Genomic DNA, 21,423 nt, shown 5'->3' on the forward strand with positions numbered 1-21,423 from the left:
AAGTTCTCATCTAGCTTAAATATTTGTCCAGCCAAGGTTTGTCTTGAAAGATAATTCATGGTAAAAATGGTTTAAGCAGTGGTTCTACGTGTTCATACAAGTTATAGAACTGGACACTAGAAACTGTGCAGATATAGAAATGACTTCCCATCTTATAATAGATGTTGAAGTTTTTGACACCATTACATTCTGTTTTGGTTCACTCTTGAAATTGTAAAAATAAAACCCACCATACAAGAATACAGCAGCAAGAGGAGAGACAGAAAGAACAAAAGTATCTTCAGCTGGATTCATACATAAACTAATAAGTGGCTCACATGTGGCTAAATTCCACAAGCCTTTGGCAAGGATGATGGCATAAAGCCATAGCTCAGCAGTAGAGCATCTGCTTTGCGTGCAGGAGGTCCCAGCTTAAATCCTTGGCATCTCCAAGTAGAGCTGGGAAGGACTTCTGCCTGAAACCTTGGAGAGCCACTGTCAGTCAGCGTAGACAATACTGAGCTAAATGGACCAAGGGTCTGACTCAGTATAAGGCAGGTTTCTAAGGACATGAGAACTCTACTGGATCAGACCAAAAATCCCTCTCGTTCAGGAGTTCTTGACCTTGAGTCCCCAGATGTTGCCAGACTACAACTCCCCAAATCCCAAGCCACAATGGCCTTCAGTTTGGGATGATTGGAGTTGTACATCTGGGGACCCAAGACTGAGCACCCCTAGACTAGTCCGACATCTGGTTTCCCATAGTGGAAAGTCATATGCTTCAGAGAAACCCAGAAGAGGGCATGATGGCAAAAGCCTCATTTTTTATTCTAGCAACTGTTCTTGTAGTAGGAAAGCAGCAACTTTTGACGCCCTCCCCTTCCCCAGGAAGCTCGCTGTGCAACCTGAAAATATGTCCCTCAGGGTTGCACAGTCCTCGGGGACATATTTTCATGTGGCACAGAGGGCTTCATGGGGAAGGGGAGGGTGTCAAAAGTAGTCACTTTCCTGCTACATCAATGCAGTTGGTTGGGAAGTTCGGATTGGCTGCTCTCTTGCTGCACTGGTGCTTCCTTGTTCTGAATGTCAGCCACTAAAAGTAAAGTAATTCACTTGCCAGGTTAGCTTAAGAGCCAGCTTCCTTATCAGCAATCCAGTTGATGCTTTTTGCTATGCTTTGTCTGTTCTCTCCCTTCCCAATTCTGTGCCACTTAAATACAACCAGATAAAGCAACCATTAAAAAAAACACAACACAATACATAACTTGGATTTAGTGGATGCCCCCGCCATCACTTTCACTTGTTCCTTCCATTTGTTTTATCAAGTGTTAGCTAAGATGAAATCCATAACACAGATAAGCAGGTTCCATGTTCATGAGCAATGTGGTTGATCCTGCCACGCACACAGTCAAGGGAAATGGATATCATTGTGCCATTGCGAACTTCAAAAGAAGAGCGGAGACCAACACTGGTCCAGATGCTTCCTTCTGGCATTTGACCTCCAACCTGCTGAGCAATTGCTGTAGGCTGAGCATGGTCACTCATAAGATGATTTAGAGTCACTCTGAGTATGTTACATGAGTGGATCAATTTTAAATTAAACACAACGCTGGCAACTCCCCTTTCGATAAATACAAAATACTTCTGAGCAAGCTGTCCAGTGGAAACCAACCGTATCTGTTTCTCGTTGGGGGAGATCTGAATGAAATCCAGTAATTTGTTTCTGACAGCACCTGTAGGCAAACCTGTAATGGAGACAGAGGCTGAAAGAGTGGTGGAAATGGCAGATGGGATCCAGATGAGGCTGAGCATACTAATACCAGAGCTGTCTCCGAAATAGCGAACATTGCATTGTGCCGGGGAAAGGATCTCAAAGCTAATCAGATCCCCAGCTCCAACTTTGGTGGCTCCAGAGGCTGAGATTGACGTGTCTCTATAATTGACCCCAGTCTTATGCACAGTCATTAGTTCTGCATTGGTGCCATTCCTGTTGAGAAAAGAAACCAGGGAAAACCCTTCGCGGACACAGGTGTGGCCCATGGAGTACAACGCTTGGTGGAAAACAAACTTCACCACACCAGTTTCAGTAAACTTGATGGCCCTGCCATCGTGGGACAACGTTAGCATGTATGGGTCGGAAAGGGAAACCAATTTAAAGGTCGGCCGATAGCTGCTTTGATAGTGCATCGCGGTTGACATTTGTGCCGTCATGGCCACTGCTCCCGTATCATGGGACAACCACAACAAACTAAGAGGTGTATTGAGCTCGTAAATATTTAAGTCTTTACTCTGGTTGCAGAACTGATTCGGACTCTTCAGAAACACGGAAAGCATTTGGCTTGGTTCCACCTCCGCAGCGCTGCTCACACTGACACTCTGGAAAATCTTCCCTTCTGGCTGTTCAATACGAACTCCACTCAGCTCGTAGCCTTCCTCGCTATTGTTGAATTTTAAGGACAGTTGGAGGAAATTCCTGCAGTTGTGCTTCACAGCGAAGTTGAAGTCGGCCCACATTAAGCCATGCTGCTTGAACACCAAGCTGTCCCCTTCCACCATCACTATTTCATCTTCTTGTTTCCCCTTGATTTTCAGGTTTAAGCCAGGGTAGACTTGAGAGGTGCCAGACTTTGCCAAGGGCAAGGCAATGTTTGCTGCCCACGACTCAGACAGCTTGTTTTCACTGGCTATTGAACAAATGGTATCACTAACCGTGGAGCAAGGGAAGGCAACCACTCCATCTTCACACATTAGACATGCCTGGCACTCTTGAAGCTCTTTGTTGAAAAAATACTCCTCCCCGCACAATCCCAAAGCAGCTTCTTTTTCTGCAATTCCAAGACATCGGAAGCCTCCTGTTTACAGGGAAAAGGCAGTTTTAGTCACAGGCCCCCATTCTATTATTTTAGTTTACACGTTTATCCTGCTTCTTTGCATACTCAAGGAGGCTTACTTAGAAAATAAAATCGCAACAACAAAACATGACAAACACACACCAGTTATATGGTTTTAAAACCTATCTGTTTGGTCTCGCCTTCCAGGGTTTTTAATTAGTTTTAATTGTTTTAATGGTATAACCTGGTTTCCAGGGTTTTTTCATTGTTCTGGTTGTTTAATTGTATTTTAGGATGTTTTAATTGTTAATTGATGTTTTATATTGTTTATATTTCTGTTTTAACTGTTATTGGTTTTGTTTTAATTGTAAACCACCCTGAGCCACTTTGGAAGGGCTGTATAAAAATCCAATCAATCAATCAATAAAATAATACCAGCTATCTAGATTGCCAGCTTTTCCCTGGCCAGACTGCTCAGCTAACAAACAGAAATTCAGCAGGTAAGGTTTTACTCATCACTACATCTGAATGCCATGAAAGGGTTCTCCTCCTGAATTTCTGCCTGTCACACAGCTATTATGACAGCAGCCCTGCCAAAAAAACAAACACATTGACATCTTTGCTTATATCTCAGAAAATAAGTAGTTCTTCAAAATGCTGTGACTCTTTCTTCAAAACCATATGTGCATTTCAGAATAAATTCCTAAGCCCCATGGTAATGAATGGAACTTAAATAGGAGTTTAAGCTCCTTAATTTTACTGAGATTTTGAAAATAATCTGAAAAGCTAAGGTATGCATGCACACATCACAATACTACGAAAGCAATTACGTCTATTTTTTTATTTTTTAAAAGTTGGCTATCAGTTTTTATTTTAATCAATTAGTCAAACAATGACTAATTAAAGAGCACAAATCTTTGACATTTGAAGACATTTACAAAAGACCCCCATTCCTAGGTGTAGAATCAAAGGGAAAGAGTTGTGATATGCAAGGACAAGGCAGTGGAGTGGAATCAGGATTATTATTATTATTATTATTACTATTATTAACATTTATGTCCTGCTCTTCCTCCAAGGAGCCCAAAGCGGTGTACTACATACTTGAGTTTCTCCTCATAACAACCCTGTGAAGTAGGCTAGGCTGAGAGAGAAGTGACTGGCCCAGTGTCACTCACCCAGCAAATATCATGGCTGAATGGGGATTTGAACTCGGATCTCCCCGGTCCTAATCCAGCACTCTAACCACTACACCACGCTGGCTCCTTATATTAATAGTTTAATGAACTAGATATTATGTACAGAGAGGCAAGCACACACTGCTTTTCAGTGCTCTTGCTGCTGGCTGTTTGTTAGCCCCGCCTCTACTCCAGGACTGGAATACAAGTAACTCAAGCCCCATTCAAAAGATGGCCTGGATCAAGGAATGGATTAACCAAAATCACCACACTAGGATTGTGAAATGTCAATACTGAGTTTTCTCTCTTTAAAAGATGGACCAAGGGAGCATTCAAGTACCATGCCCGCCCCCCTGCCTTAGGTTTACCAACATTTTTATAGAATACAAAGTCATCTGGACCAACTCCTGCTCATGGTAGGAAATCCAGAGCTAAAGCTTCCGCACCAGATGGCTGTGCAGGTTCTGCTTCAAGATCTCCAATGAGGGAGCGCCCACCACTCCCCTAGGTAACTGGTTCCATTGTTGAACCACCGGCTCACATACTGCACAGAGAAAAAGACCATGACAGAACCTCCACACTGCTGCCAGGATTTTAAACAAAACACACACCGATGTGGCTGCAGAAGCAAGCCTGTTCTGCTCCTACTACAGTCACAGGCTGTGATGATACTTGCATTATTCCCAACTGCACAGCAAAATCTGCAGTTGCACAGGAATTTCCAAAGGAAGCATCGTCACAACCTGCAACTGTGCAGGAGTCAGTAGGTACGGAAGAGACCTGCCTCTACAGCAGCACTGTATGTTTTTTAAAGTTCTCACAACAGCACAGGCAGGTCCGCTACTGTCCCTATTTCTCTGTGTGGTACGCAAGTCACTCTAATTGTTAAGAGGTTTCTTCTAATATTCAGCCAAAACCGACTCTCCCCAACTGAAGTCCATTAGTTCTAATCTTGCCCTTAGCAAAAAACAGGTCTTTGTGACCGCCTTTCAGTGTTTGAGGACCGCTACACCTAGATCGGGCAGCAGCGATATAGGAAGATGCTGAAAGACATCAGCTCATACTGCATGGGAGGAGGCAATGGTAAACCCCTCCTGTATTCTGCCAAAGACAACCACAGGGCTCTGTATTCGCCAGGGGTCGACACCAACTCAACAGCACACTTTACCTTGACCAGACTTTAACCAGCCCTGCTCTTGTGCAGACTGCCATGCCAAAATGAAACAGGCAGATCTTTCCCCATTATTTCATTTCCACATCCAGAAAACACTAGCCTGCCACATTTCTGTATCGCAGGGCCAGTAAAGAAGTTGGTAAACCAACCCTTGCCACACTTCTCCCTTCATTCACCCTCCGTCCATTTGCTTGCTATAGCAATAGTGTAAGGAGGCTGAGAAAAGACAGAATGAAACAGCAGGATATGTGGGGGCTGGTGGACATAGCAGCTGCATCCTCTTTGAATCTCTGAGTAGACATGCAGCATCTCTGCACTGGCAGCCGGCAACGACTATCCTCCTTCTTATAGATAATACAAACATTTATAGGCTTACATTTGCAGAACTAGAAGCTCTACATCCAGTATTTGCAACAATTCTACCAGCATAGCATTTCTTAAAGACCAAATCTGATTAAAATAAAACATTATAAGGGTCTGGTTCAGAAATAATGAAAAACCATGGCTTGTAGCTATGGATCTGTCCCCTCCCCCTTTGCACAGAAGATAAGGTGATTCCAAGTTTCCCGTCACAGTTTGTAACAAACCACAGTTTCTAGTTTCATCTGAATACAGGAGACTGTGGATTGTTTACTGATTAACAAATCAGGCTATCAAATTAGAATTGGATCCTGGTTTTTAAACTAGCATATTTTCCCATATTCCTATATAAAGGTATGTATTATTACAAAAACTTGAATAGACTCTTCCAATCTCCTATCCTCATGAGCAAAGGAAGAGAGAGGGAACGTGTGTACAACCCTGAGGCTCACCATATGTTCTCACCACACAAAGCCATGATTTGCTGCAACTCTGAAAGTGGTCAGTCTTTCCTCACAGTCTTTACAAAGCTTGCAAGAAACATAAGGAGAGAAGAGGAAGTTGCTGGCAACCTTCCCTCCTCCTCATCCACCCAGAGGCGTAACTAGGGAAAATGGCACCCGGGGCAAGCACTGAAATGGCGCCCCCCCGCGCCCCCCAACATACTACATTATACTTAGGTTTTTCCTCACAAGCGCCTGCCGCCGCCGCCAAGCCAGGCCACAGCAAAGCAATGGGGGGGGGGCGTGGGCAGTGCAGAAGGGACTGCTCGTGGGGGAGGGGGCGCCGATGCACTCCCTTGACTGCTGCAGTGCTGCTGCACGGAGCAGGAAACATTTGTATTAACAATAAAATAAAATAAAAATATTTTTTTGTCATGGTGGCGCCCCCCACATGACCAGAAAAGATGGCGCCCGGGGCACGTGCCCCCCCCTATAGTTACGCCTCTGCATCCACCATGCCACTTTTAAAGTTTGCAAGGATCCATTTTGTAAGAGGGCTGATCCCCAACAGGGCCCTGGGACAAGGCATGGGATTGTGCCTCAGGTACCACAATACCTTGCTAAAAATGGTTAACATTGTTCAGCACTACTTTAGTGCGACTTCACACGCCTTATATTTTTAGTATACAATGAGCAAACATTCTTGTTTTCCATTCATTCTCAGAAAGGCAGCGATTTACCTGGTGTGTTCAGGCATTTTATCCTTTCCCCACAGATGTTTGGCGATTCAATGCATTCATCTCTATCCTACAAATAACAGAGTCAAGTTAGCAATAGCACTTAGCACTTACATTTATATACCGCTCTATAGCCGGAGCTCTCTAAGCGGTTTACAATGATTTAGCATATTGCCCCCAACATTCTGGGTACTCATTTTACCGACCTCGGAAGGATGGAAGGCTGAGTCAACCTTGAGCCCCTGGTCAGGATCGAACTTGTAACCTTCTGGTTACAGGGCGGCAGTTTTACCACTGCGCCACCAGGGGCTCTTCAAACACAATTCAATTCACAGTTCAAACACAATTCAATATTTTCCTGTGGAAACTACTTATCTGCAGCTTTCACCTCCAGAGTTTAAAAGATATACAGTTAAGATCAATGATAACGACGTGAGCAATACCAGATTTGTGAGTATGTCATCCTCCAAAGATACTCAATACTGCTGGTCAGAAGTTATGCTAAAGGGTAGCTTAATTTCAATAGAACTACTCAGGAGTAACACATGTTCCAGCTGGGGTGTCCCTCCCTCCCCCAACTGCCACCACAGAGCAACCAGGGGAGGAGAGAAGAAGTGAGCCTAAGGAACTCATCAAATAAAGATCTAAACATGTGGCTTGATGGTTCTTTTTAAAAGCTTTTTTTGTAAACCACTTTGGGAGGTTCAGCTGAAAAGTGGTATATACGTACCTAAATGAATAAATAAATAAATCTGGATGTCAGCCACTGAATTTTATATTTACAGCAAAAGGTTCCATCATTGCTATAGTTTGCTATTGATTTGTACATGGCAAGATGCAAATATAGATTTTTCCACTTAATATTTTGATCATAACTGCCTTAAGAGAGCAAGATCTCCTTATTCTGGCCTCTCCCTTTCCAAAGTGACAGAATTTTTGTCCCCTTCAGCTTTACTCTTTCCTGTATTTCCTATTTAATGCAACTTTATTATTTAAATCTCCAGAGCTTCCAACATTTTTCAGAGTTTTTGTGTTTCATTCAGTCTCTTCTAAACAAATGTTAACCACACCTTGTAGTAATAGATCGAGGGATGTGTCAAAAGTTTCCGAAGTGAACATTAAAGAGTATAAAAAGGGGGCTTTCAGGAGGCCTTCCACTGACCTTTTTAGCTGTTGCTCTCAGCTGTTGCTCTTCCACTTTGGTTCTTTCAAATATCTTCTTGCTGACAAAAAAGAGACTCCACATGATGATGTCACAATATTATGTAACCAGATTTGGTTACATGATGACATCACAAGGCAATTCAGAGTGGAAGGAAGGTTTTCCCTCACTCTGAATGGCTGTGAGGAAGGACCCCTGTTCTGCAAACACTTTTGGTCTTTCTTGTTTGTAACCCCTTTGGAATTGCCAAAAGGTGGGGGCTGTTTTTTGCAGACAGCAACAATGTTCATGAAAAGCACTGCCCATTTTGCCTCAGCCCTAATTAAACCCCTTAAATTATTTAAGTATTAATCTTTGATCTGTCCTGAATGATATTGGTAACTCAGAGTTCTAGTATTAGGAGAGAGAAATATCTCTCGATCCACTCTCTTTTACTATTAAAAGTGTGATGAACCTACAGACTGAATAAATGTGGCTTGCACAAAGAATAATGCAGCTAAAAGCAAGAGTACACAATGCTGAAACATGGAAAAAATTGATATTTCATTAGTCTGACTGTGGCATTTCACTGGAACTATGTGTCTACTTGGTGAGCTACCATTAACATTTACAGCATGACAATATTTCACCTGGCATATCCGATCAGCATTTGCAGAACACTCAGACAGCTGGAAAAAGCCAGCTGGGCACAAGGTGCATTTTTCACACTGTGAGGGTGTCTTCTGGAAATTGCAAAATTCATCACTTTCACAAAGGCCACAGTCCAGTGAAGGCTCCCCAACATCAATCACTTTTGCATCAACTTCAACTTTATGCACAGAATAGGACTTCTGGAGATGATTTCTGACTTGGTTTTGAAGGCCTTGAAGATTGGCTTCGAAATAATGTTGAATATCCTCTTGCAAGCTCTTAAACGACATTTGCTTCACCGTGTCAAAAAGCATACCATACTGGACTTTGACCAGATCCATTTGCTCATACATTTTCCGTTGTTGCTCAATAATTTCCTGCTGCTGGGTGACCAATGTGTTCTGTTGTTCCGAGAGCTTTTGCTGTAAATCCACTATTAGCATCTGCTGGCTTCTTAACATTTCAACAAATTTCTCCTGTCCCTTCATAAGCTGAAGCTGTAGTACAAGCGCATCTTCAGATGGAACCTCATTTTCCCCTAAAATACAAACAGGCCAGCATTAAAGAGGGTGGGGAGGGGGTGGGAAATCTGCTTTCTTATTTTTTTTTAAATGGGATTGGACTTTCTTCTAATAAAAGTCTAGATCGCCAGAGTATATAAGAAGAATTATTGGTACAGTCAGCTCTGAACTGGTAAGGGTTATTCAAGGATAAAAATGGATTAAGGCAGTTAACATTTTACAAAAGGAATTCCACGTAGGGAAATATCCTACCATCTAGGTATATAAGCAAACCATATTTTTGCTTATCATTACACAGAAATCTTCATCAACCCTGATAAAGAGGTCAGCATGTCAAAACTTGCAGATGCTAATAACTGGAAACAAGAGATGACAGCTTAACTAAATTACTCTGCAGAAATCCTGTAGAAATCAAGTAGTCCCTTTGAGTAATGCCCGAGTAGTACTACTGAGTAATTTAGTCAATGACAGAAAGTAGCTTTTTGCATGTTAGCCTCACCAACTGTTGCTATTTTGGCTTGCTATGAGCTGCCCCCCGCCCCCGCCCCAACTCTAAGGTATGGGGACAGTGGGGTGGGACCAAAGCTTATGGGCTGGGGTTGAAGCTCTGTGGTAGAGCATCTGTTTTGCATGCAGAAGGTCCCAGGTTCAATCCCTGGTAACTCCAGGTAGGGCTGGGGAAAACTCCCACCTGAGACCTTGGAGAGCCGCTGCCAGTCAATGTAGATAATATTGAGTTAGACAGACCAATAGCCTAACTCAGTAAAAGGCAACTTGCTATGTTCCACCTCCGAACTCCAATCTTAAGGTTAAGATTTCTTAAGATCCTCCCAAGCTTAAGGTTCTAAACCAACCAGACACCACTTTGGAGAGATAAACTGAGAAAAACATGTGGTAGTCCTTCCCACTTCAAAAAAATCATTTCACGCTGACTTGGAGGTCAACCCTACTAAACGTAACTGGCTCTGAGACATCATGGAAGAGAGAGCAGTGAAAAACTTTCCTTTGTCATAGCCAGTGCTTGAAGAATGGAGAGATGATCCATCCTTCCAGTGGCCAGATGTTGATCCAACAAAACATATAGGTTGCATTTGCACATAATGCGAAACCACAGTTGAATAGGCCTGTCGTTCTGCGGACGTTACGTCTGAATGCAGGGAACTGGAGTCCGGCGTAGCGACGAAACTGAGGGTTCAGAATTGGAACACCAATCTCAACCCTCAGTTTGTAGTAAGTTTTGTTGCCACAACCCAAGGTTCCAGGCAGCCTGCGGTATGTCTAAATTGAGAACTGCAGGTTGCTTCCCCTGGAACCCCTGGCAGGATCGGCTGTACAGGTTGTACTTCAGTAAAAAGGTCGGCCCCCCGCCTCTCTGTAGTCTCACTGACTGCAGAGAGACTGCTGTCCAGTATGTCCAAATTTGGATGGGAGAGTGGGGGGAAGAGGGGCATGTAATGTCTCACGTTACATGCATATGCGGCCATCGAGTCTTAATGGGTCAGACTAAAGGACTATCTCAGGGGTTCTGAACCTTAGGTTCTCAGATGTTGCTGGATTACAGTTCCCATCATCTCCAGATGATGTGAGTTGTAGTCCAACAACATTTAGGTGGCACTGTTTTACAGAGATTCCATTCCTACCTCTCAGATAGATTCCAGATGGTGTCACTTGCAGATTGCTGTTCTGAAAAGCGAGAACTAAAGTGTGGAGCTCCACAAGGCTCCATACTATCTCCAATGCTCTTTAACTTCTAAATGAAACCAATGGGAGAGATCACCAGGAGATTTGGTGCAGTGTGTTATTAATATGCTGATGACACCCAGATTGATTTCTCCATGTCAATCTCATCAAGAATCTTCCCTAAATGGCTGCCTGGAGGTGGTAATGGGATGGTTGAGGGATAACAAGCTGAAGTTGAATTCAAATAAGACGGAGGTACTGACTGTGGATGGTTGGGACCTAAGAGATTGTTTAGATCTGCCTGTTATGAATAGGGTTACTCTCCCCCTGAAAGATCAGATATGTAGCTTGGGAGTGCTCCTGGATCTCAAACTCTCCCCGGTTTCTCAGGTTCTGTCAGTGGCCAGGAGCACTTTTTATCAGCTTCGGCTGATATGCCAGCTACTTCGATTTCTAGAGGTGAATGACCTTAAAACAGTGGTACATATGCTGGTAACCGCCAGGCTTGACTACTGTAATGCACTCTACATGGGGGCGGGGCTGCCTTTGTATGTTGTCCAGAAACTACAATTGGTACAGAATGCAGCAACCAGACTGGTCTCTGAGACAACCCAAATGGACCACATAACCAATTTTAAAAGAACTGCACTGGCTGCCAATATGTTTTTAGGTGAAATACAATGTGCTGGTTTTAACGGCTTAGGCCCAGGATATTTAAGAGAGTGCCTCCTTTGTCATAAACCCTGCCACCTTCTATGATCTTCTGGAGAGGTCCGGTTATGGTTGCCACCAGATTGTCTGGTGGTGACTCAGGACCGGGCTTTCTCTGTGGCTGCCCTGGGGCATTTGAATGTGCTCCCTGTTGAAATAAGAGCATCTCCTTCTCTGTTTATTTTCAGGAAGACCCTCAAGACTCACTTGTTTTTGCAGTCTTTTAACTGGAATTAATTTTAATAACCTGTTTCATTAATTGCTTTTATTGTGTTTTGTGGAATGTTGTTCTGTTTTTAATCTTTTATATTGTGTTAATTTTGTACATTGTCTAGAGATGTACATACCAGGTGGTATAAAAATATGATAATGAAGAAATAAATTGGGGGGCCCAAGGTCTGGTCTACCTAACACAGCATCCTGCTTTTTCCAGTGGCCCACCAAATGCTTCCAGGAAGAACCAAAGCAGGGTTTGAAGGCAGGGATCCTCTTCCACTGCTGCCCTCAGGCAACTAGTATTCAGTAGCATACTGCGGCTCAAGCAGAAGATTCCAAGTAGCCATTAAAAGTATTAATCACTTTAAAACCACCTAAGCAAGAGAGTGATCATCATCACATCTTCTGACAACCAACTGCATAGATCAATGTTATGGGAGGAGTGTCTCCTCCCCACTCACTTTCTCCACACCAGCATTTACACTCCAGTTTTATCTCTTATGCTCTGAAACCAACACAGCACAACTGATTATGCCATATTCGAGCAGATGTCAATCCAAAAATCCTGGGGCTGGGTCTTGCCTTTCACACCAGAGTAGGGTGAACATGTCTTCTCACCATCAGATGTTAGTGTTCCCTCTACCCGCTTGACAAGCAGCCTTGATGTCACAAGAAAAGGCATTTGCAGCACAGAAGCGCTGTCATTTTAAGCACAACACCTACCTGGTTTGACATCGCAGGTAAGCTGAACACCTAGAGCAGTGCCCCCCAGTTCTGATGCTGTGTAGGAGGCAAGGTCCTCCCCGATGAACTGGGCTGCCTTCTCTGTTACTCTGACCAAGGTAGGCTCAGGGCAGCCTTCCCCCGGGTTTGGGGAGCAGGGGATAGTCTTGAGAGCCATCTGGGGCTTCTGACGCATGCGCAGGGGCAGCCTGCATTCAATGCCCTTGCAGTCCTGTAGGGTGCCATTGGGAGCCCGGGTGGTACAGCCTCCGCCTCCTCCTCCAGAACAGCTCTCTCCTGCTCCCTGTACAGCAAGGGCTGCAGTGTGTCCCAGAGGGCTCCCCTCTAGAGACTGTTGCTGTTGTTGCTGCTGCTGCTGGAGAACAAGTCCTTGCTGCTTGCTGTGAGGTTGTCCGCGCAGAGTTGTGGCTGTGTAAGCAAAGCCACGGGAGGGGCGGCTTGCCCTGCCTGAGCAGCGGGCCCCCTGGCACTGCTGTCTGGAGGGCTGATGCTCACCCTCACTGCTACTGCCACATGGGGGGCTCCGACAGAGGTCGATGCTAACACATCCTCCATCTCCAGCCAGCAACCAGAAGCAAAGCCCCAGCCAGCAACAGCAAGTCCAATGTTGCTGTCTCATCAGCATCTCCAAACACATCTGCAAAAGAAAGAAAGAATGTGGGGAGAGTGTCGGAGAGACAGGAAAAGAGAACTCGCCTACCTTACTTATTCAGGTCCATGGCTCTCTGCCTCTGTGAACCCGACACCTTGCTTGAAGGCAGAGGGCAGAGATTTAAAATCTAGCTATCGGCAGAAGCAAAGGGGTCATTACAGTGCTAAGGGGTCATTACAGTGGCCCACAGATATAGCAGAAGGAAGTTCCTCACACCAAGTCAGGCCATTGGTCCAGCTAGCTCAGCACTGTCTAATCTGATTGGCAGTGGCTCTCCAGGGTTTCAGAAGGGGGTCTTTCCCAGCCCTAACTGGAGATGCCAGGGATTGAACCTGGGACCTTCTGCAGGCAGAGCAGAAGCTCTACCATGGAGCTGTGGCCCCATCCCCAGAAGGAAGTAGTGGAATGGACTGTGCATTTCGGACTGCAGATGAGTGATCACTTGTTTAAAAAAATGCTTCCCCGTGTTACATAGGAGCCTGCCTTATACCGAGTCAAACCATTGGTCCATCCAGCTCAGTACTGTCTACACTGACTTGCAGTGGCTCTTTAAGGTTTCAGGCAGGAGTCCTTCCCAGACCTAACTGGAGATGCTGCCAGGGATTGAACCTGGGACCTTTGGCATGCAAACCAGATGCTCCACCACTTAGCTACAGCACCCTCCCCGTAATAACATCATAACTTCCTGAAAACAGAAAAACAACATAGCAAGCAAAGGGATGGTCTGCTAGTTTTCTATTTGCAGGGAGGGTTTAAAAAAAACACCAAAACTCTCTGTTTAATTCAGTTTTCAGAAAGTTAAAACAGGAAAAATTAGAATTCTCGTCCTCCCGAGTTTCTTTGTTTTTAATGTGGGGAAGCATTCAAAAGTTATATGGCCCCACTTGTAGCTGATAGAAGAGACTGCACTACCCACCTCATTCTGTGTCATTTAATTATTTAAGATCTTTTACTTCATTTTTCTGTCCCATCAGAGACATATTTCTTTATTCATTCTTGTATTTACATATTGCATTAATAATCCGCTTTTCCTCCAAGGAGCCAGGGCAGTGCACGTGGTTGTGTTTATTCTCACAACAACCCTGTGAGGTAGGCTAGACTGAGAGATAAATGACTGACTCAGTCATCCAGTGAGCTTCATGGCTGAATGGGGATTTAAACTTAGATCTTCCTGGCCCTAGTCAAGTACTCTAACCACTATACCACACTGGCTCTCAACTTGAAGGACATGAAGGCAGACCATCCAGTGTTGGGTCTGGATGTGGGTGAACTACATGCCAATCCCATGGGGTGACCTTAGGGCAGGAGACCCTCTCTTTCTCACTCTCTGGCTGAATTTTTGTGAGGGCCCATGAGAAGAAATATAACACCCTTTATTAACTGAAAGATCCTTTGTCCCATTGTTTCTGGGGATGATGAGAGTTGTAGTCCAACAACATCTGGAGACTCAAGTCTGAAAACTCCTGCTGTACTCAGGACACGGCAGCTAGTTATTTACAGATTCCCACCATACAAAGAGAGCACCCAGGGCAAGCACAACCTCACATTTCCTTAGTTAAAAGGGGTTCTCAGACTTCAGCCATTGCATCTAAGGATGATGGACAGTCCAACAACATCTGGAGACACAGGTTTAAGAAGCCCTGTGTGCACCCCATGAAGTGAAATCTCTATTTCCATGTAATTGAAAGCAGGGGCGTAGCAAGGTTGGAGTGGGCCCAGAGACAAGATTTTAAAATGCCCCCCCTCACTGAAGCGCAGCTCATGAAGTAAAGAAATCTTAAATGAGGCTGAATAGTGGTAACAAAAAGCAGAGTTTATATATATATATATATATATATATATATATATATATATATATATATCCCCCCTATGTGCCACAATAGAACATCATCCTAAATTATTTTTTTAAAGGTTTTGTAAATTGTGACCGATGCAAGTCATTTAATGGTACTATGGTACTAGAGAAAGACATGCTGTTCTGGTAGCTCCAGGTCTTAACACTCACATCAGTTTTGGAGGATGAATACAACTGAAGGAAGCCCGGGCAGGTGCGCGGCTGGGGGAGTCAGTCATGTGACTTGCCTCTGGGAGGGGCCCCAAGGACGTGGGCCCCCAGACAACTGTCTCCCCTTGCCCTGTTATAGTTACGCCCCGATTGAAAGGGGCGAGGCTAACCTTGCTGCAAGGGAATGGGTGGGGCAGCCATATTTTTAAATTGAAAGTAGCCTGTGCAGTCCCCAAAGAGTGAAAGCGAGGGTAGATAGCGATGGCAGGGTGGGGGTGGGGATGTGGAAAACCAATAGAATATCTGCAGGCCAAACTGGCCTAGGCAGATGAGAGAAGGATTTGTGCCCCACTGGCACGGATGTCACAGATACTGTCCGAGTGGGATCTGTGAAACAAATGCAACCCCCAGCCTTCCAATCACAGAAAGAGTCCCTTCGTGCTTACAGCATTTGTCCCTGAAGACAAATACAGTAAGTGTGGACAGCCTGAGGACAAGGCTTCAGAGCATGTTGCGATCCAGGCAGGTCTTGCAGGTATACCCTTGGGACGCTGTATGGGCGTAAGGCATCCCCTTCCCTTTTAAACATGGGGGAAGAAGAGGGCTACTAAAGGAAACACATCTGAATCTCCTGCCACATGGTCAATATGGAACAGGTTGTGGACGAAAACAATCATCATCCTAGGCAGTATAGATTTCATATTTGCATAACAGACTAATTTAAGCATAAACCCAGCTGAGGACTCATCGGTGAAAATGCCCTCAGCACAGATACTTCTGCATGCCAAATTAACAACTTCATACATTCTAAATATTTTCCTTGGAAGCAAGACCCCTTATTTGTGTAGACCTAACTTCTAAACATTTAGTTAGATCAGAGTTAGATCATCCCCCATCATACCAAATCTCTGTTTTTATCCCACACATTTCCTCCCTTGGGAGCATACACAATATCAGATCCAGAAGATCTGAGATCGTCCCATTGTTGGATATTACTAAGACACATCAGGTTGGCCACATCCCATTCTTAATATTAAGAGACTTAACTTAAATTTAAGAAGGATGCTCCTTATTCCACCATGAGCCTTTTTGGAAGGGCGGTATACAAATCAAATCAATCAATCAATCATATTCCCAACTTGAGGCCACCCACCTCCCTGGAAGGGATGCCCCATAGTATAATGGCACTGAATGTCGTAAACTACTCCTTGTGCATCTGGCAACCCCGTACCCTATTTACAGAGTCCAAGCTGCAGCGAAAGGCTTTCCTCTTTATAACTTAGATCCCCTTTGCACCCCGTAGTGTGTCCTGTACCAGATAAACTTTTAACAAACTTTTAAAACACCTCTTGCCCCGATTAAGCCAGTCTGACTGCAGAAGTAAAGGAGCTGCAGCTTACCTAAAAAAAGCGTAGAGGAAACAGACACAGGCGCTACAGCTTTGGGGGGAAATGCTCTCCCTCCCTCTCTTTGGATATCTCTGAGCTTCGGCGCGTGTGCTATGAATGGATGGCCGAGTCACTGAGCGGAGTTTCTTGCCCCAGCAGCGAGGAACTGACCTCCTCCTCCGCCTCCTCTCCCGAAAACCTGGAAGGGAATGTTAGTGTGTAACATTCCTTCAGGCATCATTAGCATCAGATTACCCAAGCGCCTCCCTTTAACTCTTTAAACTCCACCCTCTCAAGCCATCCGGGCAAAGGGTTGAGAGAGAAACTCACCAAGGTTCTTCTGTGCCGGGATGAGCGGTCGCAGCTTAGTCTCCCTAGGACAGCAAGCATGACTGCAGGCACGCCAAAGCAGAAAGTGAAGCAGCAACACGTGGGAGTCGCACCACGACACTGGTTGCCAACAGGGTCTGGCAAAGTCCAAGAGGGCTGGCAAAGGAGGGCGCGTAGCCGAAGATGGAAGACTCTGCTTGCGTCCAATCAAAAGGCGAGGGCGCGCATCCTCGTCTTCGAGTTCCTCAGCTTAGTTAAGAAACTCCGCCCCCCAACACTGCTGCAACGAGCGGGAGCTTCAAGTCCTCACATCCCGAATTCCTCCCAACAAACACACCGATTTACGATCTTTCCCGTATGTCTACAGGAGTGAGGACACAACCAAACAAAACGCCTTTTAATTGGGAACGTTTATTTATCTGTGTCAACTCATTAAACAAATCTTAGCTGATGCATCAGATTAATTTGATTACAAACCAATCCATTATATAGCTTCTTCAAAGCTTAGTTCACCTCCTAAACTCTGATCCATATGAGTTAAATTACCATTTTGAAGGAGGAAGGTCCACACTTGTTTTTAGATGGTGCATGTAGATGTGGCTGTGGATCATGGGAATTGTGGTTCAACAACAGCCAGAAAGCCAAAGCTGCCTATCCTAACCTAGGGCACTACACTTCACACATATTCTTCAGATATTCTTCAGACCATAGGCCCATCTAGCTCAGTATTGTCTTCACAGACTGGCAGCGGCTTCTCCAAGGTTAAAGGCAGGAATCTCTCTCTGCCCTATCTTGGAGATGCTGCCAGGGAGGGAACTTTGAACCTTCTGCTCTTCCCAGAGCGGCATATTTTACAGTGCTCACACTTCTAGTCTCCCTTTCATATGCAACCAGGGTGGACCCTGGTTGCATATGGATACAAGAGTATCTCTTCTAAACAGCAATGGGACAAATTGTGGAAATGGACATTGGATGTAAACCACCACCCCCCCGATTACCTGATGTGCCTTGAAATCCCCCACCCCGAGTTACAGTACTACCTGCATATACTTCATAACCTTGTGGGTTTCCAAATCCTTGTGTATAAATCTTTGTAGATATATTATGTGCAAACAATCACTTTGTATATAATTGTGCTTTGGCAACGTACTGTATGCTTTGGTAGTTTGTTGGTTCAATTAAAAAAAATCTTGTCCTATCTTGGAGAAGCCAGGGAGGGATCTTGGAAGCTTTTGTTTTTCCCAGAGCGGCTCCATCCCTAAGGGGAACATCTTACAGAGCTCACACATCGTCTCCCATTCATATGCAACCAGAGGACCCTGCTTAGCTAAGGGGACAAGTCATACTTGCTACCACAGGAGCAGCTCTCCTCCTCCTCCAAGATCTACTTGTAGCTCTCTACATGATTTGCAGTGGATCAGCAATGATTTCTGAGTGAGTTATTAAAAAACAACACCAAAAATGAGTATTCTCCGTAAAGGCCAAATTAGAGGCAAGTTTAAATTGTCAGAATGTGTTGTGTGTAAATAGCAGCTATGTGGGGCTCAAATGCAAATCAGGATTATGGTGTGGGAAGGGGGGCTTTGGTCCTGCCAGGGTCCTAATCCAGATTCAGGGGGCACATGGGTGTAATTTGCATTTTAAAATGCATAGCCAAATTGCATGATTAACGCGACATCTAGCTAGGTATTCACTTAGGCTGCTAAAATGAAGAAAGCTTCTGGAGAAACTAGGAGTAGACTTTTGTGTAAAAGGACTATGAACTCAGTTCTGATATTGATCACAAATTCCTGGATGGAGCATTGCTCAGAATCCCGTACCTTAATTTTGAGCATATGTCCATTCCCCTAAGCAATTTTGCACCTAGCCTAGGTGTTGGACTTTTTCTGGTAAAACACAAAGTTGATCCTGCAAGTCTGAAGTACGTCCATCCCTTCTTTAAAGTATGTATCAAGATTCCCTGGCCGACATGCTAAGGCATCACACAGTACATGGGATGCACCCATGCAGCAGAAGGCCTTTCTCCAGAAGCACCCTGTGTCACCTGAAATTATGTCCCTGAGGATCATGCAGCTCTCAAGGTCATAACTTTGAGTGGCAAAAGGCACTTCCAGGTGAAGGGGAGATTGGCGAGATGCTCCCCCTATGTGAGCACCAATGCTGCAGAAGTTAGGAAGTCGTTCACAGCACTGGTGCTTCTTCCCACAACATGTATATAGCCTTAGCCAGGATATCAGCCATTTGCTTTATTTTTTTCAAGCTATTTTTTCACATATATTGGGAGCTGAGACTAGAATTCAGATCATCTATATGCTTTAATGCGTTTAAAAGGAAACATATTTCTAATGGTAGCCCATGCTCAAATCCTAGAAAAATCCATAAGAAGTCTCTAACTTTGATATGAGATGGATGCATTCCAGTAAAGGCAAGCTCATTATAATCTTTGGAACAGTTTAGTTATGGCTAGTACACTCGCATGTACATACAAAGCCAGAATCTCGCAGAATCCCACCCATGATCAAAACTTTCTTGGTTTACTTGCCATCGACTCAGATATCCAACTCTTGGATGAAATACCACAATTCTCTTTATACTCTTCTCTGTTCCATATTTCCCATCTCATCTTGCTTCCATATGGTTGACTTTCATAGACATAAAAGAATACTTTTTTGAACTCAGTTCCAATAATTTGGGGGTGTATTGTAGAGTCTGGGCTGAGATCCAAATTTCTCCAGATAAACGAAGTATTTCTGAATTGAATTTGGGTCAATCTTGCCTGTTTGCATAGACAAAAAATACAGAAGCAACTGTCAATCTTAGAGGGTTCCATTCTTATCAAGATGCAGGCATTTGCTTCTTCACAGTTCATAACTGCACACTAACACAAATTAGCCGCTCCTCCAACATACAACCAGTGCCCTCAGACATGCAAAATGTATACTGTTCCCTCTTTGCCTGACTAATTTGCAAGTTCTCCTGCATCTGCCCAGTCAAAATGTGTGAGGGAGAGACAAAGCTCAGATGGTCCAAGATCTGGTGAAGGAGGACTCATCACTGTAACATTTTCATCTGCTTTAGACATGCGCTGGTGCAGGAGCGGGCCCTTCAGCCTGCAAGTTCTCCTTGTGGAACATCTGTATAGCTCCGAGACGAGGACCCTCCTTAGGGTGACCACTTATCCAGACCATTTATCTTTCTCCCCCTGCCAGGCAGACCTGTAGCGCTACAGGAGCCCTGTGCAGTCTCGCCTGCTATTGAAAGGCTCCCTACAGGCTGCTACAGCTCCCTTACTGACTCTCAGCTGTGCTGTGGTAGGCGGGGCTTCCAGGGGCCTCCCCCTGCCTGCAGGCCTTCCTGAAGCTTCTCAAGAGCCCCAGCAGCAGCCCAGCAAATACAGCAAATACAGAGCAAACAACAGGGGCAGAACCAGGGGCGAGTGTGCAAAGGTTCAGTTGCATCCCCTTCTGTGGACTGATATCCAGATAAGCGGTTTTGTTTTGTTTGTTTATTACATTTCTATCCACCCCAAACTTGTGGTCTTGTTACAGTTCCCAGTAGCAGAGTCAAAAAAAGGATTAACTTCCCTCCCCGCTGCTAGTCCTCCTGTCCAGCAGAAGCAGCCACTTGATTCATTCTCCTGGAGTCTTGTGTTCCTTCCCCGCTCGGGCCAGCATTTGAAAGTACCATGCTGTAATTTTAGAGCAAGCAGGAAGCCAGGAGGAGAACTGAGGAGCTGGATGGCAATGGAAGGTGGAAAGAAGCTGGTTGTGGGCTTGTCTCCCGCCAGGATAGTAAAACATAAAAAAAACAAAACCCAACCTTTATCTGACTGTTTGTTTTGTTTGTGTGTAATTTGTTTCCCCTGTGAGAGGAGCAGAAGCCACACCCCCACTTGAAAATCTCCATGTGTGTGTGTGTGAGAGTGAGAGAGAGAGATGTTGTCTTTTACAAATCATTTTCAAAGTATAAGTCAAAACTGTTTGGGGTGCAAACTTGTAAGAAAAACCCTCCCCATCCCAACAATATACCTCCTTGTGAGGAAATTAGTCAGTATTAAAACTTCAAAAAGAATAAGAGGGAAGAAAAAATGCTCCAACAAAATTGATTTGTTCTTGTTCCTGCCTTGGTTTACCATGTGTTGGTTGTTGTGTGTTGCTTATAGCTCTAATCTGGTCTCTGTGTGTGGTTGGTTGGTTTTCCTTATTAAAATATTTATCTATTTTAGCAACAGAGTTCTCAAAATGGCTTAAATAGCAAAATATATGAGAAAATAGTTCTTTCTCAACATGTTCCTACTTATAATTTTATTTGCTTTGTGCTTCTAACAGTTGCTCATATATAAATAATTTAGATACTGTCTTTTCCTGCTGTCCTGTTTGAAATCAAATCTGTGGCTTTTCTTTCTGTAATGTATAGACACAATATACACTGTACATACACTGTAGTAGTGTATAGGGAATGAGAGACAGGCAGGGGGCAGGGAGGTCAAGTTTGCAATTCAGAAGGTCTGAGTGAGAATTATGAAGCAAGGGGCATGTGTTGTAATCTCAACTATTTTCCTTACAAATGCACTATATGTCCAAGCTGGTTGGACATGTCCAAAAACCTCACCCACTTGCACTATTTACATAGTATGTCATCAGTCAGTATGATTCTGTAATCATATTAAACATTAAGGAGGCCTC

At 44.3% G+C, this 21,423-nt stretch overlaps 2 protein-coding genes across 3 annotated transcripts in view; one reads left to right on the forward strand and one right to left on the reverse strand.

The window, feature by feature from the left end:
- Positions 1-1,244: 1,244 nt before the first annotated feature.
- Positions 1,245-16,862, reverse strand: LOC128328920 (uncharacterized). Of its 2 annotated transcripts, none has more exons than XM_053259163.1 (5): positions 16,739-16,862; positions 12,343-13,000; positions 8,491-9,029; positions 6,703-6,769; positions 1,245-2,831 (listed from the first exon to the last, which is right to left on the reverse strand). In XM_053259163.1, exons 1-5 carry the CDS (start codon positions 16,796-16,798, stop codon positions 1,312-1,314), a joined length of 2,844 nt encoding a protein of 947 aa, XP_053115138.1. In that variant the 5' UTR covers positions 16,799-16,862; the 3' UTR covers positions 1,245-1,311. The 2 variants fall into 2 exon arrangements, with proteins under 2 accessions (XP_053115138.1, XP_053115139.1); XM_053259164.1 differs by lacking the exon at positions 16,739-16,862 and adding an exon at positions 16,421-16,573.
- Positions 16,863-20,165: 3,303 nt separating this feature from the next.
- APBB1IP (amyloid beta precursor protein binding family B member 1 interacting protein) overlaps positions 20,166-21,423 on the forward strand; it is a 104,852-nt gene continuing 103,594 nt past the window's right edge. The window contains exon 1 of the mRNA XM_053262360.1: positions 20,166-20,184. The gene's annotated coding sequence lies outside the window, so the exon portion shown is untranslated. The remainder of the gene's footprint in view (positions 20,185-21,423) is intronic.

The sequence above is a fragment of the Hemicordylus capensis genome, chromosome 6 (genome assembly GCF_027244095.1).
Source record: "Hemicordylus capensis ecotype Gifberg chromosome 6, rHemCap1.1.pri, whole genome shotgun sequence".
Lineage (NCBI taxonomy): Eukaryota > Metazoa > Chordata > Lepidosauria > Squamata > Cordylidae > Hemicordylus > Hemicordylus capensis.

Bases quoted from the DNA above. Each gene is read 5' to 3' on its own strand.
- LOC128328920 (XM_053259163.1), bottom strand. From the start codon at position 16,798: ATGCTTGCTGTCCTAGGGAGACTAAGCTGCGACCGCTCATCCCGGCAC. The intron at 9,030-12,342 runs GTAGGTGTTGTG...TTTGTATTTTAG, and splicing joins TACCTGCGATGTCAAACCAG to GGGAAAATGAGGTTCCATCT. The intron at 6,770-8,490 runs GTGAAATATTGT...TGTTATTTGTAG, and splicing joins ATGCTGATCGGATATGCCAG to GATAGAGATGAATGCATTGA.